The sequence below is a fragment of the Excalfactoria chinensis genome, chromosome 14 (genome assembly GCF_039878825.1).
Source record: "Excalfactoria chinensis isolate bCotChi1 chromosome 14, bCotChi1.hap2, whole genome shotgun sequence".
Lineage (NCBI taxonomy): Eukaryota > Metazoa > Chordata > Aves > Galliformes > Phasianidae > Excalfactoria > Excalfactoria chinensis.
This window is the reverse complement of record NC_092838.1, coordinates 411062-438930: the sequence shown is the minus strand read 5'-3', so window position 1 is coordinate 438930 and position 27869 is coordinate 411062. Positions and strand designations below refer to the sequence as shown.

Sequence of the window (27869 nt, the reverse complement as noted above, 5' to 3'; positions counted from 1 at the left end):
CTCTCAGCCCTGCGGGGCGGTTCCGCACGGCGCGGCCTTCGGTCGCCATGACACCGCATCGCCGCCTCGGTGCAGCGGAGGGCGGGACTAGGAGAAGGCGGCCAATAAGGGAGGGAAGGGGCGGGGCTGGGCGCGTGCTCCCAGCCAATAGGGGAGGGAGGGAGCGAGGTTCCTCGCGGGGCTATAGCCAATAGGGAGTGAGGGGAGGGGCCGGATGCAGAGCCAACAGCCAATAGAGGAGGGCGAGGGCGGGGCTCGCTGGCGGGTAGACAACCAATAGGGGGCTGGGGGCGGTGCCGGCGGTAAGATGGCGGCGGCCATGGTGAGCTCGGCGGAGCGGGCGGTGCTGGTGAGTGCGGGCGGCAGCGCCGTGCGGAGCGTGTCGGGCGGCAGCGGGGCGGCACCGCGGGGGGAGACGCGGGTTTGTCCCGTGGGTTTGTCCCGTCCGTTCTGCCCCGGCGCCGCCCTTCGAAGCGCCGTAACGGGGCCCAGCCGGCTCTGGTCGCTGCGGGGCGGGCGCGGCGCTCTGCCAGGCCAGGGCCGCACCGGGACCGTCCAGCGCCCAGCGGCACAAAGGGCTCCTCGTAACGTTACGCACAGATCGCACGTTGCGTCCTGCGTACGGCGGCTTCTTACGTCCGTTACGTTTGTTTCGTCCGTTACGTTTGTTTCGTCCGTTACGTTTGTTTCGTCCGTTCCGTTGTTCCCGGTGTTTGACGCAGTTCTGCCGCTTGTCCCGCCTCTCTCTGCTGCAGGAGGAGGAGTTTCAGTGGCTGCTGCACGAGGAGGTCCACGCGGTGCTGAAGCAGCTGCAGGACATTCTGCAGGTGGGGGCGATGTGTCTCGTGCAGCTCCGTGCTGTGAGGTCACCTGTTGGCGCTGTTTGCTGCGCTGTCCCAATGGTTTCCTTGCCGTCTGGTTCTGGGGCTCGCGGTGAAGCTGTGCCCTCTGAGGATGTTCTTGGCTCTGAGCTGCTGTGGAGGGACACGCGGCAGCAGCAGCCAGCTGTGTGTGCCGGGCTGTTGCTTGGGGCAGGACTCGGAGTCCCCCAAGAGCTGTGCTGTGTGGGGGCAGGGAGCCGCCTGCTGACCTTTAGCAGCGAGCTTCTGCTCATCAGGAACTTTTACGCGTTCTGCCCCCTCCCCGCCATCCTGTTTGCCCCCATTGCACCACTTCTGTGTATCACCTGCTCAAATAGGGGTGGGGGATGGTGCAAGATCGGGGTAAAAATGGGGAATGAATGGAGGAAGATGCTCAAGGAGGAAGGATTGTAGCGGTTCTGACACTGCGTGTGGCCCCACAGCAGGTGGGGATGGCCTCCAGTATCTGTATATATTGTGCTGCTTTTGAAGAACCTCTTAAAGGTGAGGTGTGGCTGCAGGACCGTCAGCAGCCAGCATGGCCAGTCAGGAGGGCTGATCCTTGGGGGCTGCAGTGGGGGAGCCCTGCAAGCGTGACTGTGAAGCTGCTGAAGCGGCACTGACAGTGGGGGGCTGTACTCTGTGCTCTTGTGGTTGCTGGGCAGGGTGCTGGAGGCTCACAGAATGACTGCACTGCTCCAGGCCCCTGGCTGGTACGGTTCAGCCTCACCCTGTGCCCAGCTGAGGTGGGCTGGGGGCTCCATCACTGACTGCTCTCTCTCTCTGGGGCAGGAGGCCTCCCACAGGTTCGCCCTGCCAGCGGGGGGCTCGGAAGGAGCAGCCAAGCAGGAGAGCTTCATGCTGAGTGTGGCAGGGTAAGTGGTGCTGCTGACGGGGCTGCGCTCCTCCCTTTGCAGGGCTGGTCTCAAAAATCTTAACCATTGTCGTCATCTCCCTGTGATAACAGTGCTGAATCTCCTTGACACAGAGCAGAGCTTTGTGTGTGTCCTCCAGGAGTGTAGATGTGAAATAGCTGTCCATCTTTTCACCTTCAGCATAGTCCTCTGTCAGGATTCTGCACCTTGATAGGGTTTACAGGCTCGGCACAGCAGGGTGCCTTGCTGCTGAGAGACAGCGTGGTGAGCACTGAAGAAGGGTGCAGCATTGCTGTCTTGTTTTTGAAAGTCACAGTCTTCCAATCTAATAGCATGAAAATGAGCTTAGCTTTTATTCCTTGTTTTTCTGAGGTGGATCTTAAAAAGCGCAGATCTGAAGCTCCTAATGTGCTAATATGTAAGGTATGGCAAAACTGAGCTTTGCAGCCCAGGAGCCTCAGTCCTCCCCCAGTGTTTGCTGGAGGCGTGAGCCATCTTGAAGGACCTTTGAACAGGCTGGGGTATGCTTTTTGTTTGGAACAGCAGCGGAAGTGTTGATAGGTGACACATGAAGCCTTGTTTGGAACAGAACGTGATGTTCTAGGCAGGGTGTGGTGGTGCACAGTGCATGGCAGGATGCCACGGACTGGGAGTTTGGATGTGTTTGTAGAGCTGACCTGCACCCAGCAGCTGACCCCCAGCTGCCTGGCCTGGGGGGGGCGGTGCTGTGCTGGCAGCGTGTGGGTGTCTGTTGTCTCCTGTGACCTGCGTTACCCACATTTCCTTCTCATCCTTTTCATTTCAGCATGGACCAGGTGAAAGGTGTGTTGACGCTGCAGGGAGATGCCTTGTGTCAAGCTGTGAGTATGTTCATGCTTTGCACCACAAAGAGATGTGGGAGAGATCTTCCTAGCTATGCTTTAGAAGTGCTCAATAAGTATTCTTTGTCTTCCTTAATAGGCCCAAATCCTTAATGTTTCAGGGACTGCTGACATTTTACAAGATCCGGCATCTTGAGCCCTCCCCCTCCGTTGAATACCATAATACACCGCAGTCTTGGTGCCAGTTGAGCTGGCAGTGGACAGGAGATGCCTTTGGTTGTAGTTCAGACCATATAGACCCTTAGATTTGGACTTTTTGCAAAAATTTTGCCTGTTTGGCTGCAAGAGAGAAGCGTAACAGGTGGAGGTTTATGTTGGTAGTCATAGCATAACTGACATTCCTCTGGTGGTTGGTGCAGCTTTTCTGGGGATTCTCTGCCTTTACTGCCCACGTGGTTTAATTTCAAACTCCCCTGAGAACAGACATTGGAGATAAGAAGGTGTTTCCTGCCTGGTTCTTGATACATGAAATTCCCTTCAGCTTATCTGTGGTATTAACATCTTGGAAGAGCACTGATGTTCTGATCATGGTGGAACTGCTTTTACAGCTTGCCAAGATGGGGTGAGAGGCAGAATGGATTGGCAGCCTCTGTGTTCTGCATGTGGGGATTTTGTGCTCTGATTGTTCCTTCTTTCTTCAAGGACCTTAATTTGAAGATGCCCAGAAGTAACCAGCTCCTGCATTTTGCCTTCCGGGAAGACAAGCAGTGGAAGCTGCAGCAGGTATGTTGACTTTGTAAGTTTACCCCTCTGCAGCACCTGCTGCCTCCTTGCTCTCCGTAAGGACTGTTCCATCCTACACTGTGGTAAAAGCTAAGGCAGGAAACGTACATTTAAATAGAATTGTGGTTCTAGGAGAGCAAGGAGGGAGTTCTGCTTGTTCCTGAAGCACCACCAATCTGGAGGCTGTTTCAATGGCACATTTGTGCTGGCAAGCATCTAGCAGTAACAGGAAAATGGCCTTGATATTTGAGAAGTCGCCATTTTCTTAGATGACTCCCAGCGAGATGTGAAATCTGTTTTCTTTTGTGTATTACAGAGAGAGCTTCTTTAACGCTGCTACATTTGTACCTTTGCAGATCCAGGATGCTAGAAACCATGTTAACCAAGCAATTTACCTGCTTATGAACAGAGATGTAAACTACCACTTCAAGACGGGCTCAGAGGTTCTTAAGGTGAGAAGAAAAGCACTCTGGCTTTCTAGACATGCTCTCTGGACCAGAGGTTGGGCTTCACTCAGTAGAACTCAGAACGATATCAAATGTTTCAGCTAAATCTTTTTAGCTGCTCTATGTACGCACAAGGGCTGCTGATAGGGAAGATAGAGTTTCATTCCCACTCAGTGCTGTACTGTCATTTTCCAGCTTATGGATGCTGTGATGTTACAGCTCTCAAGAGCACGGAATCGACTCACCACTCCGGCCACTCTGACGCTGCCTGAAATTGCTTCCAGTGGTCTCACAGTAAGTATGCAATAGTCTAAATCTCCAATGCTTTGGTAGCATGCAGTGGTCCGGATATTGTGCTGCATTTTGGTGGGAATGGGTTTCTGAAGCCTCTCCTGGGCAAGGAGAGAAGGGGAGAGGAATGAAGTAAATGCAAACCCTGAGCTCTTAATTCTTGTCTGTTCTGTATCCCTTGGGGATGTGAGGATTCTGGTTCTCAGAGGTTGTGTTCCACGCCCAGGGATGATTTATCCCTATGAAGACTATTCCATCCTCTTCTGGCACCAGCACTTGTGCTCACGCCACCTGATCAACTGCAGCAGGAGGAGCAACCATTACATGCATGTTGCTCCATCTCTTCCTTTAGTCATACCTCACACTGTGGGCTACTTGCTGTATAGCTTAGGAAAGGGAGTGATTTTGTAGCGTTAGAAATAACGGTCTGTTCACTGATAAAGAAGCAGCTTATTTTCTCACCAGAAAATGTTCAGCCCTGCTCTGCCTCCAGACGTCCTGGTGAATTTCTATATAAACCTGAATAAGCTGTGCCTGACTGTCTACCAACTCCACGTGCTGCAGCCCAGCACGACCAAGGTGATGCCTGCCACTTCTTGAGCTTTGTTTATCTATCTCTCTTTACCTCCTACTGTGAGGAGGCCACGCTGTTAAATTGTGTACTGTTATAAGCATAAGATAATGTAGAAATCGGGGTGACTGGTATTGTCTGTACTTAGGTCTACTATAGGCAGAACACTGGCTCTAAACCCAGCTCATGACGTGGCTCTTTAGCCCAGAAGAAAATAACAGTGCTCTGGAGAAAGCCGTAATTATTTTTTGCCAGGCAATGTTTTATCTTGCAGTACAGCTGGATAATTTATACACAGTTCTGGAAGGGCACAGTTTATTGCATTTTATGTCATATCTTAGGTTTTCTGAATGGGGTTTTGGTGGTTACTTTTCTGCTTCACATAATTCATTTGGGTCAGCTTGGTGTCCCCTAAAACCAGAAGTAAACTCTTACAGTTTAGGAAATACAGTCCCTCCACAGGGATATTTTTCTTTAAAATCAGTTTTCTGCTTTTCTTCTGGATATTCTGTTCAGTGGGAAACTGACTTTTGTGATTCTGGAGCTGAATTGGACTCGGCGGCTGCGTAGGATGTTTTTCTGAAGGAGCAAAATGGGATCAAGTGGCAGGGATTCAATATGAACAGAGTATTCAGACACACACAGCAGGTGTTTCTTTTGTCAAGCTGCTGTTTGCACATCTTGTAGGTCTTCCAAGTATTTTACTGCCTCAAAATCCTAATCAGCATTGCCTTCTCCTAGAACTTCAAGCCTGCTGGAGGATCCGTTCTGCACAACCCCGGAGCCATGTTGTAAGTACAGTTGCTACAAGGCCATGTAACAGGGATGCAGAGGGTAAGGTCCAAATGGAGCAGATGCTCTAATCAAACTGTTTAATGGAAAAACTAAACCGAGTCATTTGCTGTGGCTGTGCCTGTAATCTCACAGCTACCTGTAATAGTGTTTCTTTAGGGACTGTGAGCAAGGCTTTCAGGAGTCAGCTTACACAGAATGTCACGAGTTTGGCAAGAGATGAGAGTCATTAGCCAGTAGAACATCAGACTGTTGGAATGGCCACCTGCACTTCCTGCAGCACATTGCTATGGAAAGTGATAATGTTTCTACCTGAACCCTGTTAAATTGTGCTTAACTCTGAGTCCAGTTGGAGGCAGACTGAGAGTTTGTGTTCTGTAGCTTTGCCAGGTGCTGTTTTAAATGTAGAAGTCGTTCTGATTCCTTCTGTGAGAATGGAGGACAGTTGGGTTTTGTGTTCTGTGCTGCTGTGTGTGAAGCTGTGCTCTTCTTTTATCCTATCCAGTGAGTTTGGCAACCAGCGTTATGAAGTCAGCCATGTCCATAAAATGGAGTGCGTTGTCCCATGGTTAAATGATGCTCTCGTCTTCTTCACAGTTTCACTGCAGCTTTGCCAGCAGCTGAAGGACAAGGTAATGGCCTTAGAGAAGGAGCTTCATTTTATAACTCTGAATTTTGAGGGAACCTTAGATAGCCTAAAAATCTGGTGAGATATTTTGTACACGGACTGAAAACAAGCTGTGAGTCAGTGCTCTGGAGCCCAGGACTGGCTGTCACTGCCGAGCAGCCATCTGGGGTGAACGTAGTGTGGCAGATGTTTGCTGAGCTAGATGGGAAGGAGCGGGTCAAAGTTTTTGTGTTCTCAGTCGTGAGCTGGATGTTAAGAAATGCCAGCAGGAGATGTGGAGACCCGTCCAGCAAACTGCTTTCCAGTAGAGCAGAGTCCAGTTCCAGCTTTGCAGCTGACCTGGCCGCTACCTTGGCAGATGTCAGTGTGCTCTAAGCCTCCTCAGTGACAACAGCAGCAAAGCTCTTTCTGCAGCACAGTACTAGATAATGCTGCAAAGTTCGATCTTTTCACATTCATAGTGGTAAATGTAAAGCTCTGTTCTTCTATGGCCGAGGCATTCCAGGAGCTTAACTGCTTTTTCTCTTGCTTTCCAGATCTCAGTTTTCTCCAGTTACTGGAACTACAAGCCATATTAATTCCCTGTGGACTCTCCAAGCCCTTTAAAGCACTTCCAGTGTCTCCCCATTTGTTTTCTGTGTGCCGGTTGAATCCAGGTCAGCCTGTGAGGAGTGCTGTGATTCGCTTTCCTCGTGGTCCTCGTCAGGGTGGGGTCAATGGATCTGGAGATACACGTCTGGTAGCCTTGTCTTGGAATAATGCATGATCAGGGCACCAAGCAGTGCTGTGTGCTTGGTGGGAGCTCCCACCTGCCTTCTTGAGTGGTTTATGCTTTGCAAACCTCTGATAATCAGTAGTTCCTTACAAGGGATGGGGAGCCGTGGACCGACCACCTTCAATAACTGCATTTGCACACAGTGCTATTACTAGCAGCTGGACTATGAGCTGGTTGGGAAGGGGTGAAGTTAGATTCATTTAACACACCACAACAAGCACAGGGCATGTTGGTCCAGCTGCAGTTATGACTAGCTCAGAGCTTTTCTCTCCAGTCTGTTCTGGCCATTCCCGTGTTACTGATTCCCCTTTGGGGATACTCTTACTTGCTACTATTTGAGCTTTTTTCCCTTGGCATCAATGTGATCATCTGTGTTATTTATTTTTCCTAAACCCTAGTCCGGCCGCTTGGTTTCTTTCCAGGTGTGGTATCTCATTTTCATTGCCAGCCTTTGGAGCTGCCTTGGTACCTTGAGCACAGCTGTGCAGTCTCACATCCTGTCATTAAACTCAAAGTGAGTACCGTGTTGTTAATATGATTTGCTGCCTATTTATGAATGCTGCACATGTAACTCAGCCCTCTAACCATTGATAACTGTGAAATAAATACCCTCAGACATACCATGCTCCTGTGAGTTGTCTTTGCTGAGAATAATGACTGCCAAAGGTTCTGTGCTCTTTTTCAACCGAGTGCTTTAGTTGTGCATGCTGTATTACTGCTTGGAGAATGGAGCCTTAGAGCCTGTAGCTGTTAGCCAGTGCTGTCTGACCTGAGTGTTATTTAAGGCCCCTCTCCAAACTTCCCTTGACAGTCATGTTTTGAACTGGCTGTGTGTACTGTGACTGGATTGCGCTGGCTCTTGGAGCTGACTGGCTGTGTTGGGGAAGCATTGCCTGTCTCCTGCTTAGCAGCTGCTCATCCTGTCCAGCCTGTGTTTCTGGTGGGTTTCATCACCAGACCTTACCCAGGAGTCTACGTGTGTGCTGAGGTGAGCTGAGCAGGCTATGGGACATCAGGGCCATTGGAGGCTGTCTTGACATGATGCAGGTTGTCCAAGTGGTATCGAGAGATCTCTCAAAAGAGAGATCACAGAATGGCAAAGGTTGGAAAGGAATGTAGGTGATCTGGTCTAACTCCTGTTTAAGCAAAAGCACTTAGAGCCAGTTGCTCAGATGGTTTTTGAACAACTCCTAGAACGGAGACTAGAGGTAAGTACGTCACTTTGATTTCTTTCTTCTCTTTGGATCTCTGCTCTAGGCATATATGTTCCTCTTGGTCTGTAACCTCCCTTTCTGTTCCATGATGAGATCCTTGGGGTCTTGGAGTGGGTTTGTGCCCCTTGTCTGAGGGCTTGGCACCAGGGCTGTGCTTTGTCTAACATGTTAATAGTGCAGGTTGCAGGCATTAGCACTTCCTATAAGTGAATATTGGACTATGACTGATTAATTGATGTATGTGTTAGTAGTGAAAGGTGGAAAGTAGGGAGGCCTGGGTGAGCTAATTCAATAGCAGATACGAGGCTAATAGACTGGAATTAGTAATGCAACTAGTTGTGGTCATGACGCTGGGTATGCATTTAGCAGTCCTTGTTTTGTTCCTGACTATTTTCTGCTTAGCAGGTGGCTGTATGTGTGTGCTCACCACTAACAGCTTCTCAAATGAGAGTACTTTTATAGTTAATAAAAGTGCTGGAGCTGTCTGAGGTTCTCTTTAACCCTCTGTGTATGTGAGTGGAGGATCCTCTTTTAATTCACGGCCTCTTGCCGTGCTTTCAGCAGCTGCAGGCTTGGGGTGTTAGGAAGTGCAAGGCAGATGGGAGAGCAATTTCTCCTTTTATTTTAAGTAGATCATCAGGTCCTATGCGTTACAGTGGTGTGGGCAATGCTGCCCAGGTTCAGTGTGGTCAGCCCACGTTAGTGACAAAGATTTGGGGGTCAAAAGTGAAGGAGACGAGGAGGGAATGCAAACAAGCATCAAATACATGAGAAGGGGCTCAGAGCCACTTGGTGCCTTTCTGCTCAGGTTATCTGCCCACCGGGTGGTATTTCTAGACCTAAGCGTGCTCCAGAGAGCCTGCTGGTCTGACTGCAGGCCCTGCTCCCCTGCAAGCCTGCAGTGGCACAAACTCCTGCAAGGGCCATCGATGAGGCCGACCTTGATCTTTCCTCTGAGAAAGCTTTTGACATGAACTTGAGCGCTTCCACAGGCAGGGTGGAGGATTTGCTGCCTATTATAATGACTGCAGCCTTGCCAGTGAGAAGAAATGCACCCATTCCAAGTCTGAGCACGTGCAACTTCTGTTTTCCAGCTAGATCTGAGATTCCAACCTGCAAATAGGGCTTCTCTATTTTTTTGCTAGCACAAAGAGGTGGTAAATGGCTGGACTGAATGCCAAGTATCTGCTTTCTCCCAGCTTGCCAATTGAGCGGGGCGAAGAAGGGTCCCTGTCACCAGCAGCATTCACTCAGCACTGATTCTCCCTTTCTGGTGATGATCTGCAGCACAGTCATTGTAATGGGGTTTTTACCCACGTCTTGTGCATTATTCTGATTTCCTATTGTTCTGGTCTGTTAATCAAGCGCTCAGGGATGGGACAGTGCCATCAAAACAGGCTGATAGAAAACAGCTCTTATCAAAGTCACTTGATATTTTTCAGTGCAGGGTATTTTATGGATGCTTTGGATACTTTATGTCAGAAGACATCTGTAAAGGCTCCGTCCTGCCATTGTGTGGCAGGAATTAACGGATCTTATTTTGTTTTTTTCCATCATTCTACTGATGTCTGTCTAAAAAAGCACAGCTGGACCGTAGAGTCATTGAATTGTTCAGGTCAGAAAAGATCTCGACCATCAGTGTGTGAAGTGTGGTCTTCTCCTTTGGGGCACCCCCTGCTCTTGGCTGGATGTCCCACACCACAGGTATGTTTGTTGCTCCCTGGGCCGGGGGCTGAGGGAGCCCTCAGGATCGTGCTGCAAGCTGTCCAGCACTCCGAGCATCCCCAGCTGTAATGTGTGAGGGAAACTGCTCCTTCTCCATGCTGGATCCTGTGCCCGGAGGCAGCAGCTCTCGGTGGAGCCAAAGGAGAGTCAGGTTGTTTTAACTGTGTGCATTTAGCTCTTCCCCAGCTTTAAACTTATCTCCTTCAGAGTAAGTTTAAACTGCGATCAGGACTGTTCTAGATTTAGCTGCTGGCTTTGGCAATAGCCAGCTGGGATCCATTAGCAGGAGCAGGAAGGATGGTGTGGGCAGGAAGCTGCACAGGACACATCAGGATTTTTCTGTCTACCACAAAGCCAGGTTGAACACTTCATTAGAAACAAACTGTGTCATGTTCTAATATTAGCAAATGTGCAAACAGCTCGCTCTGTCTGCTGCTGTTGTGCAGGCTGTGCTGTGGCACAGAGGCCATGTGGCTTTGCTGCGCTGCTGCTGACAGAGCTCCCTGCATGTGGGGCTGCACTGAGGGCTGCTGGCCGTTGGCTCAGGTACCTGATGTGTTTAAACGTCCCTTGCAATGTGTGTCTCTGTCTGGGTGGGCCCGATGCAGAAAGAATCCTGCCCAGCAAGTTGGATACTAAGCAATGGATTCTGCTTGGATCCTTTTATTGATGCAGTAGCCCAAGGTGTTTTTGCAGGTAGCTACAGTCCAGAAGGAATGGATGTGAGGGCTGTAGGGATAGGAAGGTTGTCACGGCTCAATCTTTCTGGGAGAGCTGTGTCTGGAGGCCCCAGCACGAGCCATGAGCTTAATTATTGCTGACAGGTCCCAAGTTAACCTGTGGCTGCTGTGATGAGGAGAAGCGTGTGTGGGTTGAAGGAGTCTCATCTTCTGTGCTGAATGCCAGGCAACAGAGGAAGAAATGGAGGGTGTGGGTTGAGCTCTCACGTGCTTATTTGATGGTATTAGAGATGAAGTTAAAATCAGTGACTGAAGGTTTCACTGAGCTATAGGGCAGAGCCCCGGACAGGCAGTGACCACAGTGCACTGGTGTACAGGGGCTATGGCTGATCGTGAGGAAGGAGAAAAGGGGCTTGTGCTGAGCAAGATGCACCTTGGGCAAAAATGTACAACTCCAGATCTAGAAAGAGTTCCCCATTTGCTCCCACAGCTATAGATCCTCACTCTCTGGTACCTTCAGACTAACCTGCAATGCGTCCTGCTGCAGGCACCCATGTGTGCTTATGACACCTTATGGGCAGTAGAAAGGGCACATGAGGTGACAATAGCACTCACTACATGGCACAGGAAAGCTCTGACTTTAACACAGAGTTACGTATGTGGCAGGTATGTGGGCCCTGAAAATAAACCTGCCTCTTCTACCCAAGTGCACCTAAGTAAAGGGATTCTATGTCCACCCAGAAGCATCACGCTGAATAATAACCCTGTTATCCCCAGCGCAGCTTTTTTCTACTGCTTGAAGCATTATTCGTTCAAATGAAATTATTACTTTCTGAAGCTGAACACTGTTGGTCATTGGGGAAGTACAAACTTGGTGTAGGAGCAGATGGAACCATTGATTTCTGCTTGGGTTGGTACTCATTTCTCTGATGGCATCTGGAAGTGTTTTGACACCTGCCCTGATGCACACACCATGTTATAGTAATACCAAGCCCTGCTCCAGGCTCTCTAATCACAGCATTTAAGTAACTGGCACGCTGGGAGGATGCGGAAGCAGACATTGGAGCCCCCAGGAACACGGGCAGCCCATAGAGATGACAGGCTCCATGCCCAAGGGTGATGTCTGCCTGCTCGTGCCTTTATTGACCCCTGCTTTAATCACCGGGACTTGCATCTCTTCCTTGTCTGTTCCCTCTGTGCTTATTAAGGGTGCTGCTGAGGTTCTTGTACAAACAACTCCGCTAAACGGTGATGGGCATCTCAGCCAATATACTCAAATTAGTACTGGTCTCTGTCTGACATTAGGAGAGAGAGGTATAATTAAGATAATTACAAGCAATTCAGTAGCGGACAGGGAGAGCAAACTGTCTTTCACATGAGAAAAACACACCATGTTAGCCAGCCTGCCCAAACCAGCACAGCACAGAGCAAGGCTGGAGATTTCCAGCTGGCCCACAGGCGTCTGTCCCCAGCACAGCCCAAAGGTGACCCGCAGGGTTGGGTACCAGGGTTGGGTACCAGGGTTGGGTACCAGGGTTGGGTGCAGCTTGGATGCACTGAGCTGCATTCTCTTACTAATTGGTCCAAATGCGGAACTAGTCAGGCTCTGTTATGACCAGAGCAAACAGCCGAACATAAAGCAACTCCTGGATTGTACAAAGTGTTCTCCGCCATTAGGAACAGCCTCTTAAATCTCAGAGCTCGTTACTTTCCTGATTTATTCTCCTTCCGAACCAGTTTCGGTCCCTTTTTGTCTTTGATGGCTATTAATGAGTTTTTCCATTTCCTTTGGATGTGCTGCTGATTGTGTTATTGCAGTTCAAGAAACAGCGTGAATTGATCTGGGTGTGCAAGATGGGCAGCAGGAGACCATTAGCACCCACCACTGATCCCTGTCTAAATGCAGACAGCCTGCAGGGTTGTCCCGGACTTGGCCACCGGGAGAGCAGCACAGCCAGTTCAGAAGCCACCACTGTTAACCATCCATGGGCAGCACTGGTTGCTCTGTCCCACCTCTGTTCACCTGCCCTGCTCATGCTGCCTGTCTCCCTTACCACGCCATAAGAAACAGTTTGTCCAGAACAGACAACAGGAGGAAAGAAGGGACCATCTGACAACAAACATGTCCATTGTAGTGGGACTGCTAAGCAGGGGACTTAGAAGGATGAGAGTCAACAGAGGAGCTGGAGCATGAGTCCTTGAACTCCAGGTGGGTCCATTCTTTCCCTGGCACACAAGATGTTGTGGGGAGATGGCTTAGGAGGACAACTGGTACCCAGAAAGAAGAGGAACAACAAGGCCAGAAGCAGGATATAGCAAGGTTTCTGTCTTGCCTTTCTTAGCATCCTGTCTCATTCAATGGGAGGGAGCAGTCTGAGGCAGATGGCACAGCTGGGCTGGCAGATGATGTGGAGCCACTAAGAAAGGTGAAGGTGCTTGGAAGAACCAGAGGGGACTGCCAGGGAGTCTGGGTTCAGCTCACACCTGTTATTTTCCTCGTGCACCTGGGACACTTCAGTGGAGCCTGCCTCAAAGCCAGGCACAGTGTGAGCAGCGTGCAACACGTGCACCTTGTTGCGCTTTTTGTTCTTCAGGAGACAGCTGAAGACTTTTTTGAAGCCCTTACGGAAGTGCTTGGATACCAGGGCATAGACGATGGGGTTGAGGCAGGAGTTGGCATAGGCCATGCAGTGGGAAAGCAGGCGGAAGGCATAGGTGGCCTGGTTGAAAGGGAAATCTCCATAGAGGTATCTGAGGATGACTACGTGGTAGGGTAACCAGCACAGGCAAAAAAGGATGGTTACGATGATGATCATTTTAGTTACCTTCCGCTTGGCTTTCCTGGACTCTGACATGTCCTCCAAGGGTTCCACTGCTGTCCACAGGTACTTGATGGTCCTGGTGTAGGAGAGGCTGATGACCAGAACTGGGATGACGTAGCCAAAAGCAAACGTGCTGGTGTCCATGACCTTGCGTCTCCACTCCTCCCAGCCAGGCATGCAGATGTAGCTGGAGTCCCACTCAATCAGGTCGTAGTAGCTCAGATAGGGCCCAGCAAAGACCACAGAGAGACCCCAGATCACAGCCATGGCAGCCACCGCGTTGTAGGGAGTTCGCAGCTCCCGGGAGCGCAGAGGGTAGCGGATGGCCAGGTACCTGGAGGAGAGAGCAAAGCAACCAGAGCTAAGATTTCAGTCAAGCTATGCCTGGCCACATAAACACCAGGAACAAGAGGGCTTCATTCTGCTGAAGATCCCTGAGCAGTGGCCCTACATAATATCTCATGGCCTCTTAGAAATAGGGTCCTGGGTAAAACAGCTGCGTTTCCTCCCATAGTCATGGGCTGTCTGGCTCATCTGCATATGATAGGGTGGGTTATATGCTGAGCTAGAGAGAAAGAAACAGGGCTGTGGAACCACACAGATATTCACTGCTTGGTAGAACTTATCTAGCAGTATCAAGATCAGAGGAAGCTGCACTGGGTGATGGATGCAGTGCTGGCTCCTGCCCAGTCAGGGCCTGTTTTCAGCCCTCTCTGGCTTTTACAGATCAGACTGACAAGGGAGAGATTTGCTCCCTGTAGCCAAGGCTGTGTTAGGTGATTAGCAGTGGGTGTTTCTGGCACAGTGTGGAGCTGAGTTTGGGTCTCAAGCTCACTAACCTGGGAAGCACAGACAGGAGCAGTACCAGCTCTGTACCTGGGAGAGCTGGAAGTGCTGCTTGGGGGTTGCTGGAGGAAGGGAAAACCGGACCCCAAACTGCCTTTAGCAGCACAGAGCATTACCACTGTGGTTGGAATCATTTGTCTAAAGGTGATGGGCCCCAACCTTCCCATGCTCTCACTCTACCCACATTGTCCTTCCCCAGCCCCAGAGCATCCTTAGGCTGTTACCTGTCCACAGAGACGGCAGCCAGTGTGAAGCTGCTGGCGTACATGGTGAGGTAGATGAAGAAGTGGACAGCCTTGCAGATGAAGGAGCCGAAGACCCAGCCCTCAAGGGAGTAGATGGTGGCCTGGAAAGGCACGCAGAAGACAATGAAGAAGAAGTCAGCCAGGCTGAGGTTGAGAATGAAGAGGTTGGTAGTGTTGTGGCCCATCTGCCTATTGCGCAGCAGCACTGCCAGCACCAGGCTGTTGCCAACTGTGCCCAGGAGGAAGATGAGAGAGAAGACCACAGGGACAATGACACTAGCAGGGCTGAACTGGTAACTGTCAGAGGAATTCCAGTACCCAGCCAAGCTGCTGAAGTCCTCATGCTCCATCATTCTGCGCCGTGGTGAGGTGCTGGAGCCTGTGGCAACACAGGGAGAGAGGTGAGAGACTGGAGAAGTGCTGCTTGGCCTAGGAGCACGGGCAGAGTGAGTGCCTGAAGCACTGCAAGAGGCATGTGAGCATGGGGCTGCTGGTGTTCCAGGTACAGGTGCAGATCTGGGGGTGCCAGCTGTGCTCAGCACTATACCCTGTGCTGCCCTGAGGTCCTTCTGTAGGTCTGAGAAAGTCATTAGCAAAGCCTTCCTAACATCTGACAGCTGGGCCAGAAACCGGCTTTGTAAACATGCACAGACTGCCCGTGCTGCCTGGCAGGGCCACTGCTGTCCCCTCCCCACCATCCTGCTCATCACCAGATGCTCTCCATTTGTTCCGTCTCTCTTGCAAGACAGATAAGCCACAGCCAGCCCTTTTCAAAGGCTGATCTAAAGAGAACTAAAAGACAGGGAATACCTCCACCCCTCTCTGCAAATCAAAGAAGGCAACCCTGCAAACACAGAAAGATGTGATCGATGGCGTGATCTGCTGTGGGATCACTTCAGAGTGCCTGCATGTCACAGAGCTGGTTCCAGTCTGCATCTGACTTCCCTTGATGTGCATGCGAGCAGTTCATGCTTCACTGGGCAAAAATTGGTTCTGACCATCAGGAGCCACTTGTTACATGTCATCACTCAGCTTCAAGCGTAACTGCTGAGCCCGTTGGAATTCAGGAAGCTTGGAATGCTCTTATCAGGGACAGGACTGACCAGGAGGTGGAGGCAGGCCGCTAAGTGCTGCGCTGTACGTCCTTGCCACAGCTTCAGGGTTCTCCTTGGTTGCCCACAACTCATGAGCTGTCTGTATAAAGCTCAGCAGTGCTTTGCTTCACTTTTCATATGTGAGCTGAGTCACGGGGAATGTAAAGTGATGGCTTAGTAGCTATCAGCGATGGAGCAGAGAAATGAATATCTGTGTCTACTCAGTTCTGAAGCCCCCCCCTGTGTGCAGCCCTGTCTGCAGAGGCAGCACAGTGATAGCAGCAGCACAGGGTGACAGCAGCACTACCCCTTCCGAGGTGTGTATGTAAGAGATGCACACAGCCTCGAGTGGCTCAGAGCAGCCCTGGTGCAGTGCAACCCCCAGTGCCAGTTCAGCATCTTCCCGGGCAGCCGGCAGGAACCCCTCCTGCTCTCTTGTCCCTTGGAAGCATTTTGCAACCGTTTGACACCCTGCCATTTTGTGAACGGGTTTATGGTGATGCTCTCGAGTTTCATCTGGTTCTGAGCAGCCTTCACTATCAGAGAGTGAGAGAGGGACAGATACTGTGGATGGAAAGAACAAGGAGACTACGGGCAACGGGGTTCCTCTCCACATCTACTGCTCAGGGTTGGTAAAGGCAAAGGTGCTGTGCCAGGGAGAGGTAACGCTGCCAGGGATGGACGATACCTGAATCGGCGGCAAAGCTGGGACGGCAACCAGGATACAGCACGGCTCAGGAACGGACGGGCAGGGCTCAGGGCGGCGAGCAGCAGCAGGACCAGCACTGACCGTCGGTGGGGCGGCAGAGCGTTGCGGCCAGATCCTGCAGCGAGGGAACGGCACCGAGGGCTGGCGGGGAGAACGGCAGCAGTGATGGGATGGCGGCTGCGGACCCTTCGTGGTCTGGACAGATGGGAGCAAACGGAAGAGGAGCGGGCGGTTCGAGCTCTCTTTTTCAGCGGGCTGCTCGTTCTGCTGCTGTTACTGCTGCTCCCAGCAAAGAGTGCCTCCGTTCCCCCCTCCGTGCAGGGACCTCGTTTGCTCTGCTGCGGGACAAACTCAGCGCTCAACCTTGGAACCGCAGCCGCCCCAAAGCACCCGGGAGGCACCGAGCCGGGGCGGGCAGCCGGGCTGTCCCCGGGGCTCCTGTCGAGCGTGGGGCTGCGCGTCCGCACCGGGAGCCGCTCCTTCCCCCCGCCGCCCGCCCACCCCAGTCCCGGTCTGTCGGCCCGGACGGGCTGCTCGCACCGGCGGGACCCGGCATTCGGGAGCCCCGTTCCCGCCGGCAGGATCCTACCTGCTCTGCTGCCGTCTCCGCTCCGCTGCTCGTTCCGCTCCGGCCCCACCGCACACCTCTATGTTTGCACGCGCCCCGACACACGCTCACACGCACCCACCGTGCAGCGCCGGCAGTTGCACCGCGCACCGCGTGTGCAGCCCACACCGAGCACACACCGAGCACACAGCGCCCGCCCCGCAGCGCACACAGCGTGGGGATGTGGCACTTGGGGACAGGGCTTAACAGCGGAGCGGGTGGGGATGAGCTGCCGGTTGGGTTTGGGTTGGGGGTCTTTTCCAGCGGTAAGGATCCTGTGACTCGATGTGATGCCACAAAGTCCTACCGCGAGCTCGTGCCTCTCGGTGCTGACACTCGGCACATCAAACACACACACCGTAAGCCCTGTAGCTGTGCAACAGCCAACACTACACCGCCCGTGCATTGCTCCTGGTGCCCTCCGGCCACAGTCATGCCATAAACACAGAGCCCGGCCCAGGAGACCCCAGGACCCCCCGCCCAGGCAGACACCCAGGGGCACCCAAGACCCTGAGCTGGAGCCCCCAGCAGCTTCCCTTAGCCACAAGCCTGGCCCAGTGGGCAGTGAGTGGCTGCCTGGCTTTTGGGAGCCACAGGCTCCTCGTGGCCCTTGTAGAGAAGCAGCAGCAGGGTGACATCAGGGCTGCCCAGCTGACCCCCAGCCCCTCTCTTTGGGTGGGGGCACCTCAGCTACCTGGGACACGTTTCTGTTCCCCACCGTGTGGCTGCCCTGTGCCTCTCCAGCTCCTTCCGTGGATACTCTCGCCCTGGGCAAACACTTCTGTTCTGCCTCAATTCCTTCTTTTCCTCTTTCTCTCTCTGATTCTCTGCCCTGATTCCTCTTCCCTTAATTTCATGTCCCTAATACTCCCCTCCATCACTGTGCTGCTCCCTGTCCCTGTTCTCTTGGTGTCCTGTTCCCTGCTCTGCTCATCTCCATCATCCTTGCCTTTCTTTGTGCATTTCTTTCTCTCTCTGCTCCTGATGCTTCTTTCACTTTCTTGGCTGTTTAGCTCCCCTCTTTCCCTCTGCCTGTCCCCACATCTTGCTTCTGCTCTCTCTGTTTTCTCTACGTCCTCTCCTCTCTTTTCCCACCATTCAGACAGTCCTGCTCCTTCCCTCCTGGCTTTCTCTGTCAGCTGTTCTGGCCTTCGGGGTGTCTGCCTCGCTGCCACCACATCTGTTCTTCCTGCAGCGCTGCCCTGCTCATCCCTTCGCCCCTCTCTGCCCCCATCCACGCTCCCATTGCAGCCAATGGAGGCGCAGCTCCCCTCGGCACAGAGGCGGCCTGCGGGCTCACAGAGCGCGGCGCCGCCCGGCCCTCTGCTGCCACCTACTGGTCAGTGCCGGTACTGCGGCAGCTGGCAGCGCGCATGCGCAGTAGACACTTATCTGTCCCATGGAACCAGCCATACTCAGCTGCATCTCCGTAACTCCTGTTCCCAGACGCATCAAGTTCACCAACCATCACCAACCAAAGCAGTTCTGGCAGCTCTTCCTACAAAACCAAGCTCAGTTACCGCTCCGTTTTCCATTACGGCTTTATTCCCGTGTTTGTACTGGAAAGAAGATGAAGTCGTAGATCAATCATTAAATGCTTCTGCTCAGTGGAATGGCTAAAATAGCAAAACAAGAGTGAGAAAAGGCACCATCCAGCAAACGTGCAACGAGGCAGCAAAGTACATATTAACTTACTTCATAATGCAAGCAGGGATTGGTTCCAGGGTCTCTGAATTCCCGTTTATACACTTGCTTATTTTTACATGCACGTGCTTATCATTCTGCTTTTTTATGTGCAATAGCAAAACAAAGCAGGTTTAGAAGAGGCAGAGAACCTGGAAGGTCCAGCAATGTACGACTTTTAAGGGAAACAGAACTGGCGACAGATAAGAGCTTGTGCCAGTAATAGGTGACACTATAGTACGTATGAACTTCGGATAGTAAGGACTAGAATGGAACTGTATCATTGGGTTGTTCTCCCAGCAGCACATCAGGACCTGAACCTGCAGTGCTGATACTGGAAGGTTTTGCAAGCAGGTGCAAACATCACACTTTGCATTATGCACACACTGCATTACGTACAGGTTTTGATGCTCAGGCATTTAACAAAAGCAGACCAGGCTGATTTAAACAGAGAAATGTAGCATTAATGGACCAACAGAAGTTCTGCCAAATCGCTACTTCTTTCCCCACTCTTTGGCTCTTAATTCATCCCTCTTTATCTTCCCAGTGATCGTCTTTGGCAGCTCCCGGACAAATTCCACCTACATAAAAAAGGCAGAAGATGATGTAGCCTGATTTCTGCAGAGCAGCTTTTCCAAGACTCAACATACATGGAAAACAGGGAGACCTCTCAACAGCAAACACCTCTCGCCTAGAGGATCAAGTCCAACCCAAACAAAGGCAGCACAATGTGCATCTTCTGATTTCTTTGGCTTCCCAGATGGTCAGACACCAGGGAAACTGCCTTCCAGCTGACCAAGCTGGGCACTGTAACTAAAGGTGAAGACTAATGCTATCTGAGAACAGAGGAGAATAATGACACAATGAAAAGGGATGATATTGGCATAAAGTAACGGTCCTCAGTTCCTACAAGCTCTGCATGTGGAAACTAAAGCATTGCTGGTAACATTCCTCCTGTAGCGTTGATATTTCTGAGGAACATCAAGCATGTCCTCCTCTTACCTGGTAACTGTGAGGACCAGTGCACAAATCCTGGGATTCAGCCATGTCCTACCCCTAAAGTCAGAGTGCCTGGCTACATATGGACTGTGATGTTGACTTAGAGAGCTAACCAGGACATCAGAGAAAGCCTGGAAGCATTTCTGAGGTTTAAGCAAACACTCCAATGAAAAACTGTATAAACCTTTATGAATGACTTTGGTCAGTGCTCCAGCTGAACCCTTATCACTGTTTCTTTCAGGTGAACAGTGAAGATCCAAATAATATTTTTGCTGAGAATGTGCTGGTTTAGTTCCTCCAGAAGCATTTACCTTCCTGGGGTATTTGTATGGAGCAGTAGTTTTCTTGACATGCTCCTGCAGGTCGCGGGCTAAGCTGTCACAATCGCTGGATGAAAAGGCATCGGACAGGACCACAAATGCTTTCACAACCTAGAAGACAAGGTTGGTAAGAGTGATCTGACACTGCTAGTTTTTGGAACTGATCCATTGGCTACCAGTGAGCAGTTATGACATGAGAGAAGAGAGAAACCAGAGCAGTGTGTGAAATGGTTGTGCTCAGCTTTTACACACCTGTATGCCAAAGGGAAAGTGGAAAGCATAGTTTTTTTGCTCCTGTTACAGAAAAAGAGTATTTGCTTTATGACCTCATAGGTGGTCAAGAAGAAGGGGTAACAAGAATTGTCCTTGCAGATCCTGCTGAACGTTTTCTCTCTCTCTGAAGTTTGCCTTACAGCTATACATTACTCAGTAAAAAAGGAACTTATTTATATAGTTACACATGTAGACATGTAAACACAGTGGCTTCTGCCACCACTGTGCAGCATCATTACCTCTCCTCTGAGGGGATCTGGGCTGCTGACAACAGCTGTTTCTGCTACTGCTGGGTGCTCTATCAGGGCGCTCTCTACCTCAAATGGCCCAATGCGATACCTGGTTAAGGGAAGAACAACAAAGGATTTCATGTTATGAGCAGTTCTGAAATAAAACATTTCCTTGGCTATGATAGAGATGTCCTTCAATTTCAGTTTAAACTGAAACTAGGTTAAAATCCCTCTGCTGCCAGTGGAAAACAAGCAGAATTGTGCTGTGCTCACGTGCTGAAAGAGATGAGCTGCAGGGGAAACTGATACAGACACACGAGTAAGATGATACTGCAGGTCTAAGAAAAACTACCCATAAAAGCACGTATTCATAAGGTGAGAGGTAATGCATTTCACCCCAGGACCATTGTGTCAGAAGCACAACAGTAACATTGCAGAACAGCAGGTTTAGAAATGGAGCAACAAACTGACCCCGAAGAAATGATGATATCGTCGTCTCTTCCAATAAACCAAAAATATCCGTCCTCATCCATGGTCCCTCTGTCCCCCGTGATGTAAAAGTCCCCACGCTTGCTTTCTGCAGTTTTCTTAGGGTTATCCTTGAAGTGGATTGCAAATAGGAACTTAAGTTTTGAGCATGCATCAGCTGTACATTATACTGTAACACACAGCATGTTAAATTAATTGGAATTCACCTTCTCAGTCGATACTCTTCAAGAATTATACTGATATTGGTATAAAATGCAATAAAATAGGCTTAAAAAACCATCCTGACTCTTAAAAAGAAATTAACTTAATCTCCGAGATCACCAGCCTCAACCCATCCCATCATGCCCACCAGCCACGTCCCCAAGTGCCACATCTCTGCAGTTTTCGTCCATCTCCAGTGATGGTGACTCCACCACCTCCCCATGCAACCCATTCCAATGCATTACTACTCTTTCCGAAAAGGAATGTTTCTTAATATCCAATCTTAAGGGGAAGAATAGCTTTCCATCAGCTCTCAGTCTGAACGGGGTATATAAAGAGTTCATTCTCAGATTCTCTCTACCAAAATATATTGCTTCTACAACGCAGGACTCAAAAAGTGGGCCAAAAAGCATGAAAATTGGTGAAAAACACTGGGCCTTTTTAATCCCTAAGGAATATGAGATGTTCTGGGGAGATGGCTGTCAGTGAGGAATACTTACTACGTATTCAGTGAATAAGCCAAGTGGTCTTACAGGTTTGATTCTGACAGCAATTTCCCCCTGCTGTCCAGGAGGCAGAACATTAGCATTTTTGTCTACAACCTAGAATGAAAAACAGCCTGTACTTCAGTAAAAGCCAAATGCAATAAGAACACCCACCCCCTACCTATGGAAGAGCCTAAAAAGCAGTCAATAAACCTGAACATCAAATGGGGGAGCGGCCTTTCCCATTGATCCAGGTTTGATCTTCATTCCTTTAGAAACAGCGCAGATGACTCCCTGTAAAAATAAAAGTTGACATAAAGATTTGCCACAGAAAATCACTACTTTCACATTAAATTCATTGCATGTATTCTCTAGAATAAAGGTTCTGTGAGGAGAGCCATGGCAAGGTGCTCCTTCAGAGGTGATCAGTGAAGGAGGTTACTGAAACATTCACAGGAACGTGAAAGAATAGGCGATGTTACTGAAAACAAGCATTATGCAAGAGGAAAATACAAAGATTTAAATAGAATATTGACACTACCGCTTCGGTCTGGCCATACACTTCATGGATGTCTAGCCCTGTCTTGCTTTTCCACTGGCCAATGACTTCTGGGTTCAGCGGCTCCCCTCCGCTCAAGCAGTGCTTCAGGTTCATGAATTTGTAACTTCACAGGGGGTCAGAAAGCAAAGAAACACTTAAATCTGTCACATTAGACGAGGACGAGCAAAATGCTGTAAAATAATCCTGGAGTTCTGTTTACTGAGGAAGTTCTTCCCATGAAGTAGGAAAACCAGAATATTCCTGATTCTTTGGTTCCCAATAAAGCAAGGATATCAGTCTTTGCTCAATGTTATACACAAATAATTAAGCATGAGTTAAACATGCATGAAAAACAGAGTCAAAGTTTTGCTGAAATCAGCTGGGATTTAAGCAGCAGCTTATAACTGACCAGAGACCAATTTGCTGAGCCAGGGGCATGACTGCTGACCCCCTGCAGCAGCCCAAGAGAGAAAGTACAGGAGAGGAGCAACCAGCAGCAACCGCTTGTTCATCAGTGAGAAAGTGGAGCAGAAAGCCTGTCAGTCCCCAGCAGTTATGCTGACGCTATCCTAAGGTGACAGCAATTCCCAGAGCATGGAAAAATATTGTGGTGACTGGAATTAGAATCTCCCACGAGTTTAGTTTTATACCCTCTGGGATTTGCTTACATGTTCAGTAATGAAAAGTTTCCAATTACCAGTGGAAAACAACAGGCTTCTCTACAATCAGCTCACAAATCTTGTACAACTGTCTCTTAATAAAGGATGTTTTAGACTGAATTATGACCCTACGTTGGCTCAAAATCTGGAGCTAGGAGATCACTAACGTGTCGTTAGGGTAAATAATATCTCTTGACGCACCTGGAGAGATCAGCTTGCACCAGCATGCGGTACAGCGTGGGAGCACCAACGATGGTGTCGATGGGGAAGCTGCAGAGAGTCTAATGAGTGAAGCAACAACACAACAGGTGAAACTCAGACATCAAAAGCTGCCTTCTGGATGTACAGTGCACAGGGGTGTAGGGGCCAAATGTAGCTCTCCTGTTTATGTAAAAGCAGCAGATACATTCTGCTGGGCAGGAAGCCCCCCCACCCTTGGCACAGCAGGTGGAGAATCACAGAATGTTTGGAAAAAATTCCCATCTTTCTTGTCTACATGAAACCCAGACTGCCTGGACTGCTCCGAGCATGGACAGAATGAGCCTGTCTGCACTATGGGGAATGGTTTGAGTTGGTTTAAGACCATCTCATTCCAACCACCTGCTGTCAGCAGGGACACCTCCAACAGCCCAGGTTGCTCACAGCCCCATCCAGCCCAGCCTTGAGTGCTTCCGGGGAGGGAGCATCCACAGCTCACTGGGCAACATGTTCAGTGTCTCACCATCCTTACATTAAAAGAGCGAATAGGACTTTATGGAAGGATATAGCATCTTGAATGCAACAGTGGACATAACTCCTATGCAGTTAGAAATTATTTTCTGCTCCTTTTCTGCAGGTTTCCACACCTCTGTAAGTTTTTCTTACATTTAGGATAACTGATGGTTCAATATTTGGGAGCTGGTGGACAAAGACACATGATCCCATAGTCCAGGCATCGAATACAGATGACAGTGAAGTTACTATCCAGCCTGTGTCTGCAGTGCCCCACACTGTGTCTGATGGAGTCACATCCAACCAGTATCTAACAGCAGGAAAAAAGAATTAAAAAAATAAAAAGGAAATGGTAAATTTTGTTTAATTAAAAGAAAAAAAAGGAAAGCAAATGAAACCGAAGGGTCACTGCCCCCCACATCTCCCCTAAATAAAACCCAAATACCCAACAATCAACAACACCAACAGAAAATAAAAATCAAATCCAAGACTGCTACTCACTGGGAAATCCGTCAGTGTTTCTAACCTGATTTCTGGGGGAGGAGGACAGAAGCCAGCAACAAAACCATGACACCTGGGGAGCTCAGGAACTTTTCATCAGTTGTGCTGTGCAGCTCCAATTATCAACCAGGCTCAAAACTTTCATACCTTTCACATAACAGGGGTCTAAAACCAAGGCTGCCCTGGGAATGTTCGGCCATCTTTGGAGAACCTGTGGTTCCACTGGTAAAGAAGATAATCATCGAGTCTTGAATCCTTGTTTGGACACAGGAATGGTCAGCAGGCTGGTTTCTGTCAAACACAGAATGCAGTTGGTGACTTCAATGATTACTTTACATGTGCTTCAGAATGCAAGCTTCATGGAAGCCTCTCACCAAATTAGACTAAAATCATGTAGGATTATGCGTTCCTCTATGACAAACTTCCACGTAAGAAGGACAAGGCAGAAACTTCCTGGAATAAGACTGAAGACTGTTGGTAAACAACCGCTGTCAGCAAACAACTCTGATGTGGAACAGCACCCAGGGAGTCATGAAATCACACCACTAAGGCTTAGTGGTGGTGTCTGATGAGTATTTGCAGTTGATGAATACAAATGAGCACTTGTGGAGCACAGTTCTGCTTTCTGCATCGTGACTGCAGTGCCACTCATGCATACTCACTTGTACAGTTCATTGAAGTTCAGCCATCCCTCCCTGCTGCCTTTGGACACCATCAGCTTGTGTTTAAGAAACTGGCACTCAGATGCCACTGAGTCTACTGCAGGAGCCAGAATGTCATTGGTAATGATGCACTTGGCCTTCGAAGCCTGGAGTCGATATAATATGTCTTTGGCTGATAATTGGGATATTCCTGGAATTAAGACAATTCCTGGAAGAGCAATATGGTTAGTTTAGGATAACATCTTTTACATCTGATCCTTTTCTAAGAGTCTAAATTAGTGACTATTCCCAAACTGACCTCTGGGATGAATGTGCCACGACATTCCCAAGTCAGTTAATGTTGGAGTAATGCAGCTGCTGTGCCCTCCTCTAAGGAATCAAAGGTGGACCTCTCTGCTGACTCCTCAGCTCCTTGCCTTCTGCCATCTCCATGCCCCAGGCAATCTGCTCTATGACACCTACTGCAAATTCTCCAGGGCTGCCTGTGTAATTGGTAGCCAGGCAACTCACTCGATTATTAATTTACATTATTTCTCCTTTATAAACGATTCTGTGTCCTCTCAAATGATTTGCATTATGAACCAGTTTCACTGATCTCAGATAAGCTCACTGACCGGCTCGAATGCACGCCACGTTCACCAGCCACCATTCCGGGATTCGTGGCAGGACCACAATGACTCTGTCCCCTTTTTGCAGTCCACACACTTTGGTCAACACGTTGGCCACCTTCCGAGAAAGGAATCCCAGTTCCTGAAAGCTCCACTTTACTTCTTCTCCATTTCCACTTATCCACCAAAACGCAGAGTTTGTTGGTCTTTTTCCAGCCTAAAAACCACAAGGATTCCAAAGAAACCCTGATTTTTTCAGAAAGATTGCACAGTTATAAAAGCAAAAGTATCTGTGAATCGAGGAGGATTCACATGTTTACAAACTTGCACATTATTTTCCTTTGTCCTTAGGGAGTGCAGGACTCACTGTGGGTCACACTATGGGTCAGATATTCCTGACAAACTGCCCTTTTCTGAACCTGAGGTGCTCGTCATTCTGTGCATCTCCAGACTCAAGTCACTGTCTAAATTCTATTCCTGTCTAAGCTTCACACTAAGCTTCACATGCTCTTAAGAAGGTGATGAGTAACACAAAATACTTCACCTAATACTTGTGATATTCTGAAAGGAGTTGTGGAATACCACAAACAGAAGCTGCCCAGGCAGAAGAGAAAATAAAGCATGAGAATGCAGTATCTCTGGTCAAGCCTGAGAGCTCAGGGAGAAGGGAGTGACTGAAGCAATAGGTCTTTAGTGACACGACACCTGGATAAATGCAGCATCTACTTTGGGGAAAGGCAGTTGCACGCTTATGGCAGACAGTTCCCTGGCATGCAATATTATTGTTACGCTACTCTTGTTTTGTGATGTGACAGCTAACATTATGGCACGCAGAAGAAATAAGCACAACCATTCCAATGATAAATCACAGCCTTGAGGGTCTTATCATTGCTTTTTCCACCTACACAGGGAGGACCAAAGGTCAGACACACTTGTAAAAAATGAAGCAAGAAGAAATGAGATTCCACATCATTTCCTGGTTCAAATTGGTTCTTAGCAACTGATTTTTCTTTAAGAAAAAGAAGTTATTATTTTAAATGAATCTAAGAATCTCATCTGCCCAAAAGATGTCCTACCTTTTCAATCTCAGACCATTTGTCCAGTACATCGCTTGCAAAGTTAAAGTACTTTGGTATTTCCTGTTCACCACGTCTGACAGACTCGTACTGAGAGTGCACATCAGAGACGAGCAGCCTGGGATGCCCATGGAAAGTCCTACCAGGGGGTTTCAGAGCCCATAACGATGTCAGAGTCCGTAATTTACAAATCTTCATGGCAGGATATAAATGGAGATGCTGTAGACCGCATAAGAAAGTTAATGGAATCGTTGCTATTGTTTTCCTCTAACGAAAATAACAAAAAACACTACCTTGAAATTAACCAGACAAAGACAGTTCTATTATGGATTGATTAGTTATTAGTTGAGTTCACTTAGGCAGCACTCACAGCAAAACTGGTGTTTAAATACAAAGTTCTGCAGCCTGCAGAACTTGCTGAGTGAAGGAAAAATGCATGAAAATTTTTAACCTGCTGCATTTAACCCATTGCCTTTAACCCAGAGGAATAAGCAAAGAGGCAATAGTGGTCAAAGAGAAACATGGTCTTAGCATTAGCAACTGGCAGGAAGGGCTGAGATGGGACTGCAGGCACTCCCCTGACCAGTCCATGTTCAGCTGCTGCCAGGCCCCAGTGCTATCAGTTCATGGCTATCAGTGGAGTTCAGGCATGAACAGTTACCTGTACCACCAGAACCACCAAAAACAGAACCATAAGGAGAGAAAAGGCCTGTGAGAGCATCTAGTCCAACTGTTCACCTACCCCCAATACTGCCCACTAAACCATGTTCCAACACGGAGCACCAGACTGGATTAGAACAGATCCACTTGAATCAGACTGAACAAGTCAGTGATCAACATAAGCAAAACACTTTGTTTTTATGTTATTACTCTTTTTAGAATCATAGTAAGCCACTTCTCATTTCTTTGTGTGTTCTAATTCTACAATTTAGCTGAAGTTTGTAGATTTAAGAGCACTGTAAGAGCAAAATATACACAACAGTGGGTAGAAAGGTGACTACAGGCATTCAGGAGCAATGCTCAAGACTGGACAGGGTACTCAAAGCTGACAACGTGAAAAAGATTTTAAATGAAGGATTCCCAGGTCTACCAAAATCTGCATTAAGTTTTGCTGAGAGAAAACCTGGCAGTTTTTAACACTTTCACCAGCAAAATCAGGACTGAAAACAAAACAAGAGAACTGAGGGAAGGGTAAAGTCATGAGAAAGTCTGAATTTCTGCTAGGATCAGAAATGATTTTTCCTGAGTAGCACCAGTTGCTGCTTCTCACCTTTGAGAACTGGAACAACGCGTTTTACCAACCTGTTTGCTCCGGGCAGGGTGGACTGAGCAGCCTGCAGCGGATCCTCTTCACTGGTTCGTTTAGCTTTCAGGACATGCTTCCCAAAAGGCACTTTGGGAGGACTGAGTGGAGACGTGGAGCTCAGACGTGCTAATTAAGAAGTACTTGGAGTGATGCCCCTTTACCAGTTGATTTTTTCCAAGTAATGGGAGCAGAACATAGTACAAAAGTGACCAGGCAGTGTAATGATTTCTAGCGTAACCTTTCTCCTTGTAATCATTGACACCGTTGTCAATCGTGTATAATTTGCACCTTAGCCTGAAGAACTTTGTATATTCTTTTCTCCCATTTTAACCATGTGAGGA

General features: G+C 49.1%; 3 protein-coding genes across 4 annotated transcripts; 1 reads left to right on the top strand and 2 right to left on the bottom strand.

Moving 5' to 3' along the window:
- Positions 1-263: 263 nt before the first annotated feature.
- ROGDI (rogdi atypical leucine zipper) lies at positions 264-7463 on the top strand. Of its 2 annotated transcripts, XR_011905272.1 has the most exons (12): positions 264-349; positions 756-827; positions 1653-1735; positions 2541-2595; positions 3259-3339; positions 3696-3791; positions 3981-4079; positions 4542-4655; positions 5389-5438; positions 5945-6071; positions 6604-6723; positions 7265-7463. XR_011905272.1 is itself a non-coding variant. In XM_072349048.1 (11 exons), exons 1-11 carry the CDS (start codon positions 308-310, stop codon positions 6643-6645), a joined length of 861 nt encoding a protein of 286 aa, XP_072205149.1. In that variant the 5' UTR covers positions 264-307; the 3' UTR covers positions 6646-7463. The 2 variants fall into 2 exon arrangements, 1 of the variants encoding a protein (XP_072205149.1); XM_072349048.1 differs by having other exon boundaries at positions 6604-7463.
- Positions 7464-11770: 4307 nt separating this feature from the next.
- On the bottom strand, positions 11771-16263 carry LOC140258724 (galanin receptor 2b-like). The gene is made up of 3 exons (XM_072349315.1): positions 16157-16263; positions 14354-14753; positions 11771-13617 (listed from the first exon to the last, which is right to left on the bottom strand). Exons 2-3 carry the CDS (start codon positions 14725-14727, stop codon positions 12879-12881), a joined length of 1113 nt encoding a protein of 370 aa, XP_072205416.1. The 5' UTR covers positions 14728-14753; positions 16157-16263; the 3' UTR covers positions 11771-12878.
- A 2039-nt stretch (positions 16264-18302) lies between these two features.
- Positions 18303-27793, bottom strand: LOC140258663 (acyl-coenzyme A synthetase ACSM4, mitochondrial-like). Its single transcript, XM_072349161.1, has 14 exons — positions 27525-27793; positions 26223-26441; positions 25153-25363; positions 24539-24746; positions 24024-24167; positions 23529-23685; positions 22866-22945; positions 22006-22129; positions 21678-21758; positions 21480-21581; positions 20761-20888; positions 20299-20398; positions 19778-19897; positions 18303-19048 (listed from the first exon to the last, which is right to left on the bottom strand). The coding sequence occupies exons 2-14, from the start codon at positions 26418-26420 to the stop codon at positions 18962-18964; spliced, it is 1740 nt and encodes a 579-aa protein (XP_072205262.1). The 5' UTR covers positions 26421-26441; positions 27525-27793; the 3' UTR covers positions 18303-18961.
- Between the last annotated feature and the right edge of the window lie 76 nt (positions 27794-27869).

Coding starts and splice junctions, on each gene's coding strand:
- LOC140258724 (XM_072349315.1), bottom strand. CDS start 14,727: ATGATGGAGCATGAGGACTTCAGCAGCTTGGCTGGGTACTGGAATTCC. Junction 13,618..14,353: donor GCTGCCGTCTCTGTGGACAG/GTAACAGCCTAA, acceptor TCTCTCCTCCAG/GTACCTGGCCATCCGCTACC.
- LOC140258663 (XM_072349161.1), bottom strand. CDS start 26,420: ATGAAGATTTGTAAATTACGGACTCTGACATCGTTATGGGCTCTGAAA. Junction 25,364..26,222: donor AATGGTCTGAGATTGAAAAG/GTAGGACATCTT, acceptor TGTGGTTTTTAG/GCTGGAAAAAGACCAACAAA. Junction 24,747..25,152: donor CGTGGCGTGCATTCGAGCCG/GTCAGTGAGCTT, acceptor TTGCTCTTCCAG/GAATTGTCTTAATTCCAGGA.
- ROGDI (XM_072349048.1), top strand. CDS start 308: ATGGCGGCGGCCATGGTGAGCTCGGCGGAGCGGGCGGTGCTG. Junction 350..755: donor CGGCGGAGCGGGCGGTGCTG/GTGAGTGCGGGC, acceptor TCTCTGCTGCAG/GAGGAGGAGTTTCAGTGGCT. Junction 2,596..3,258: donor GAGATGCCTTGTGTCAAGCT/GTGAGTATGTTC, acceptor TCTTTCTTCAAG/GACCTTAATTTGAAGATGCC.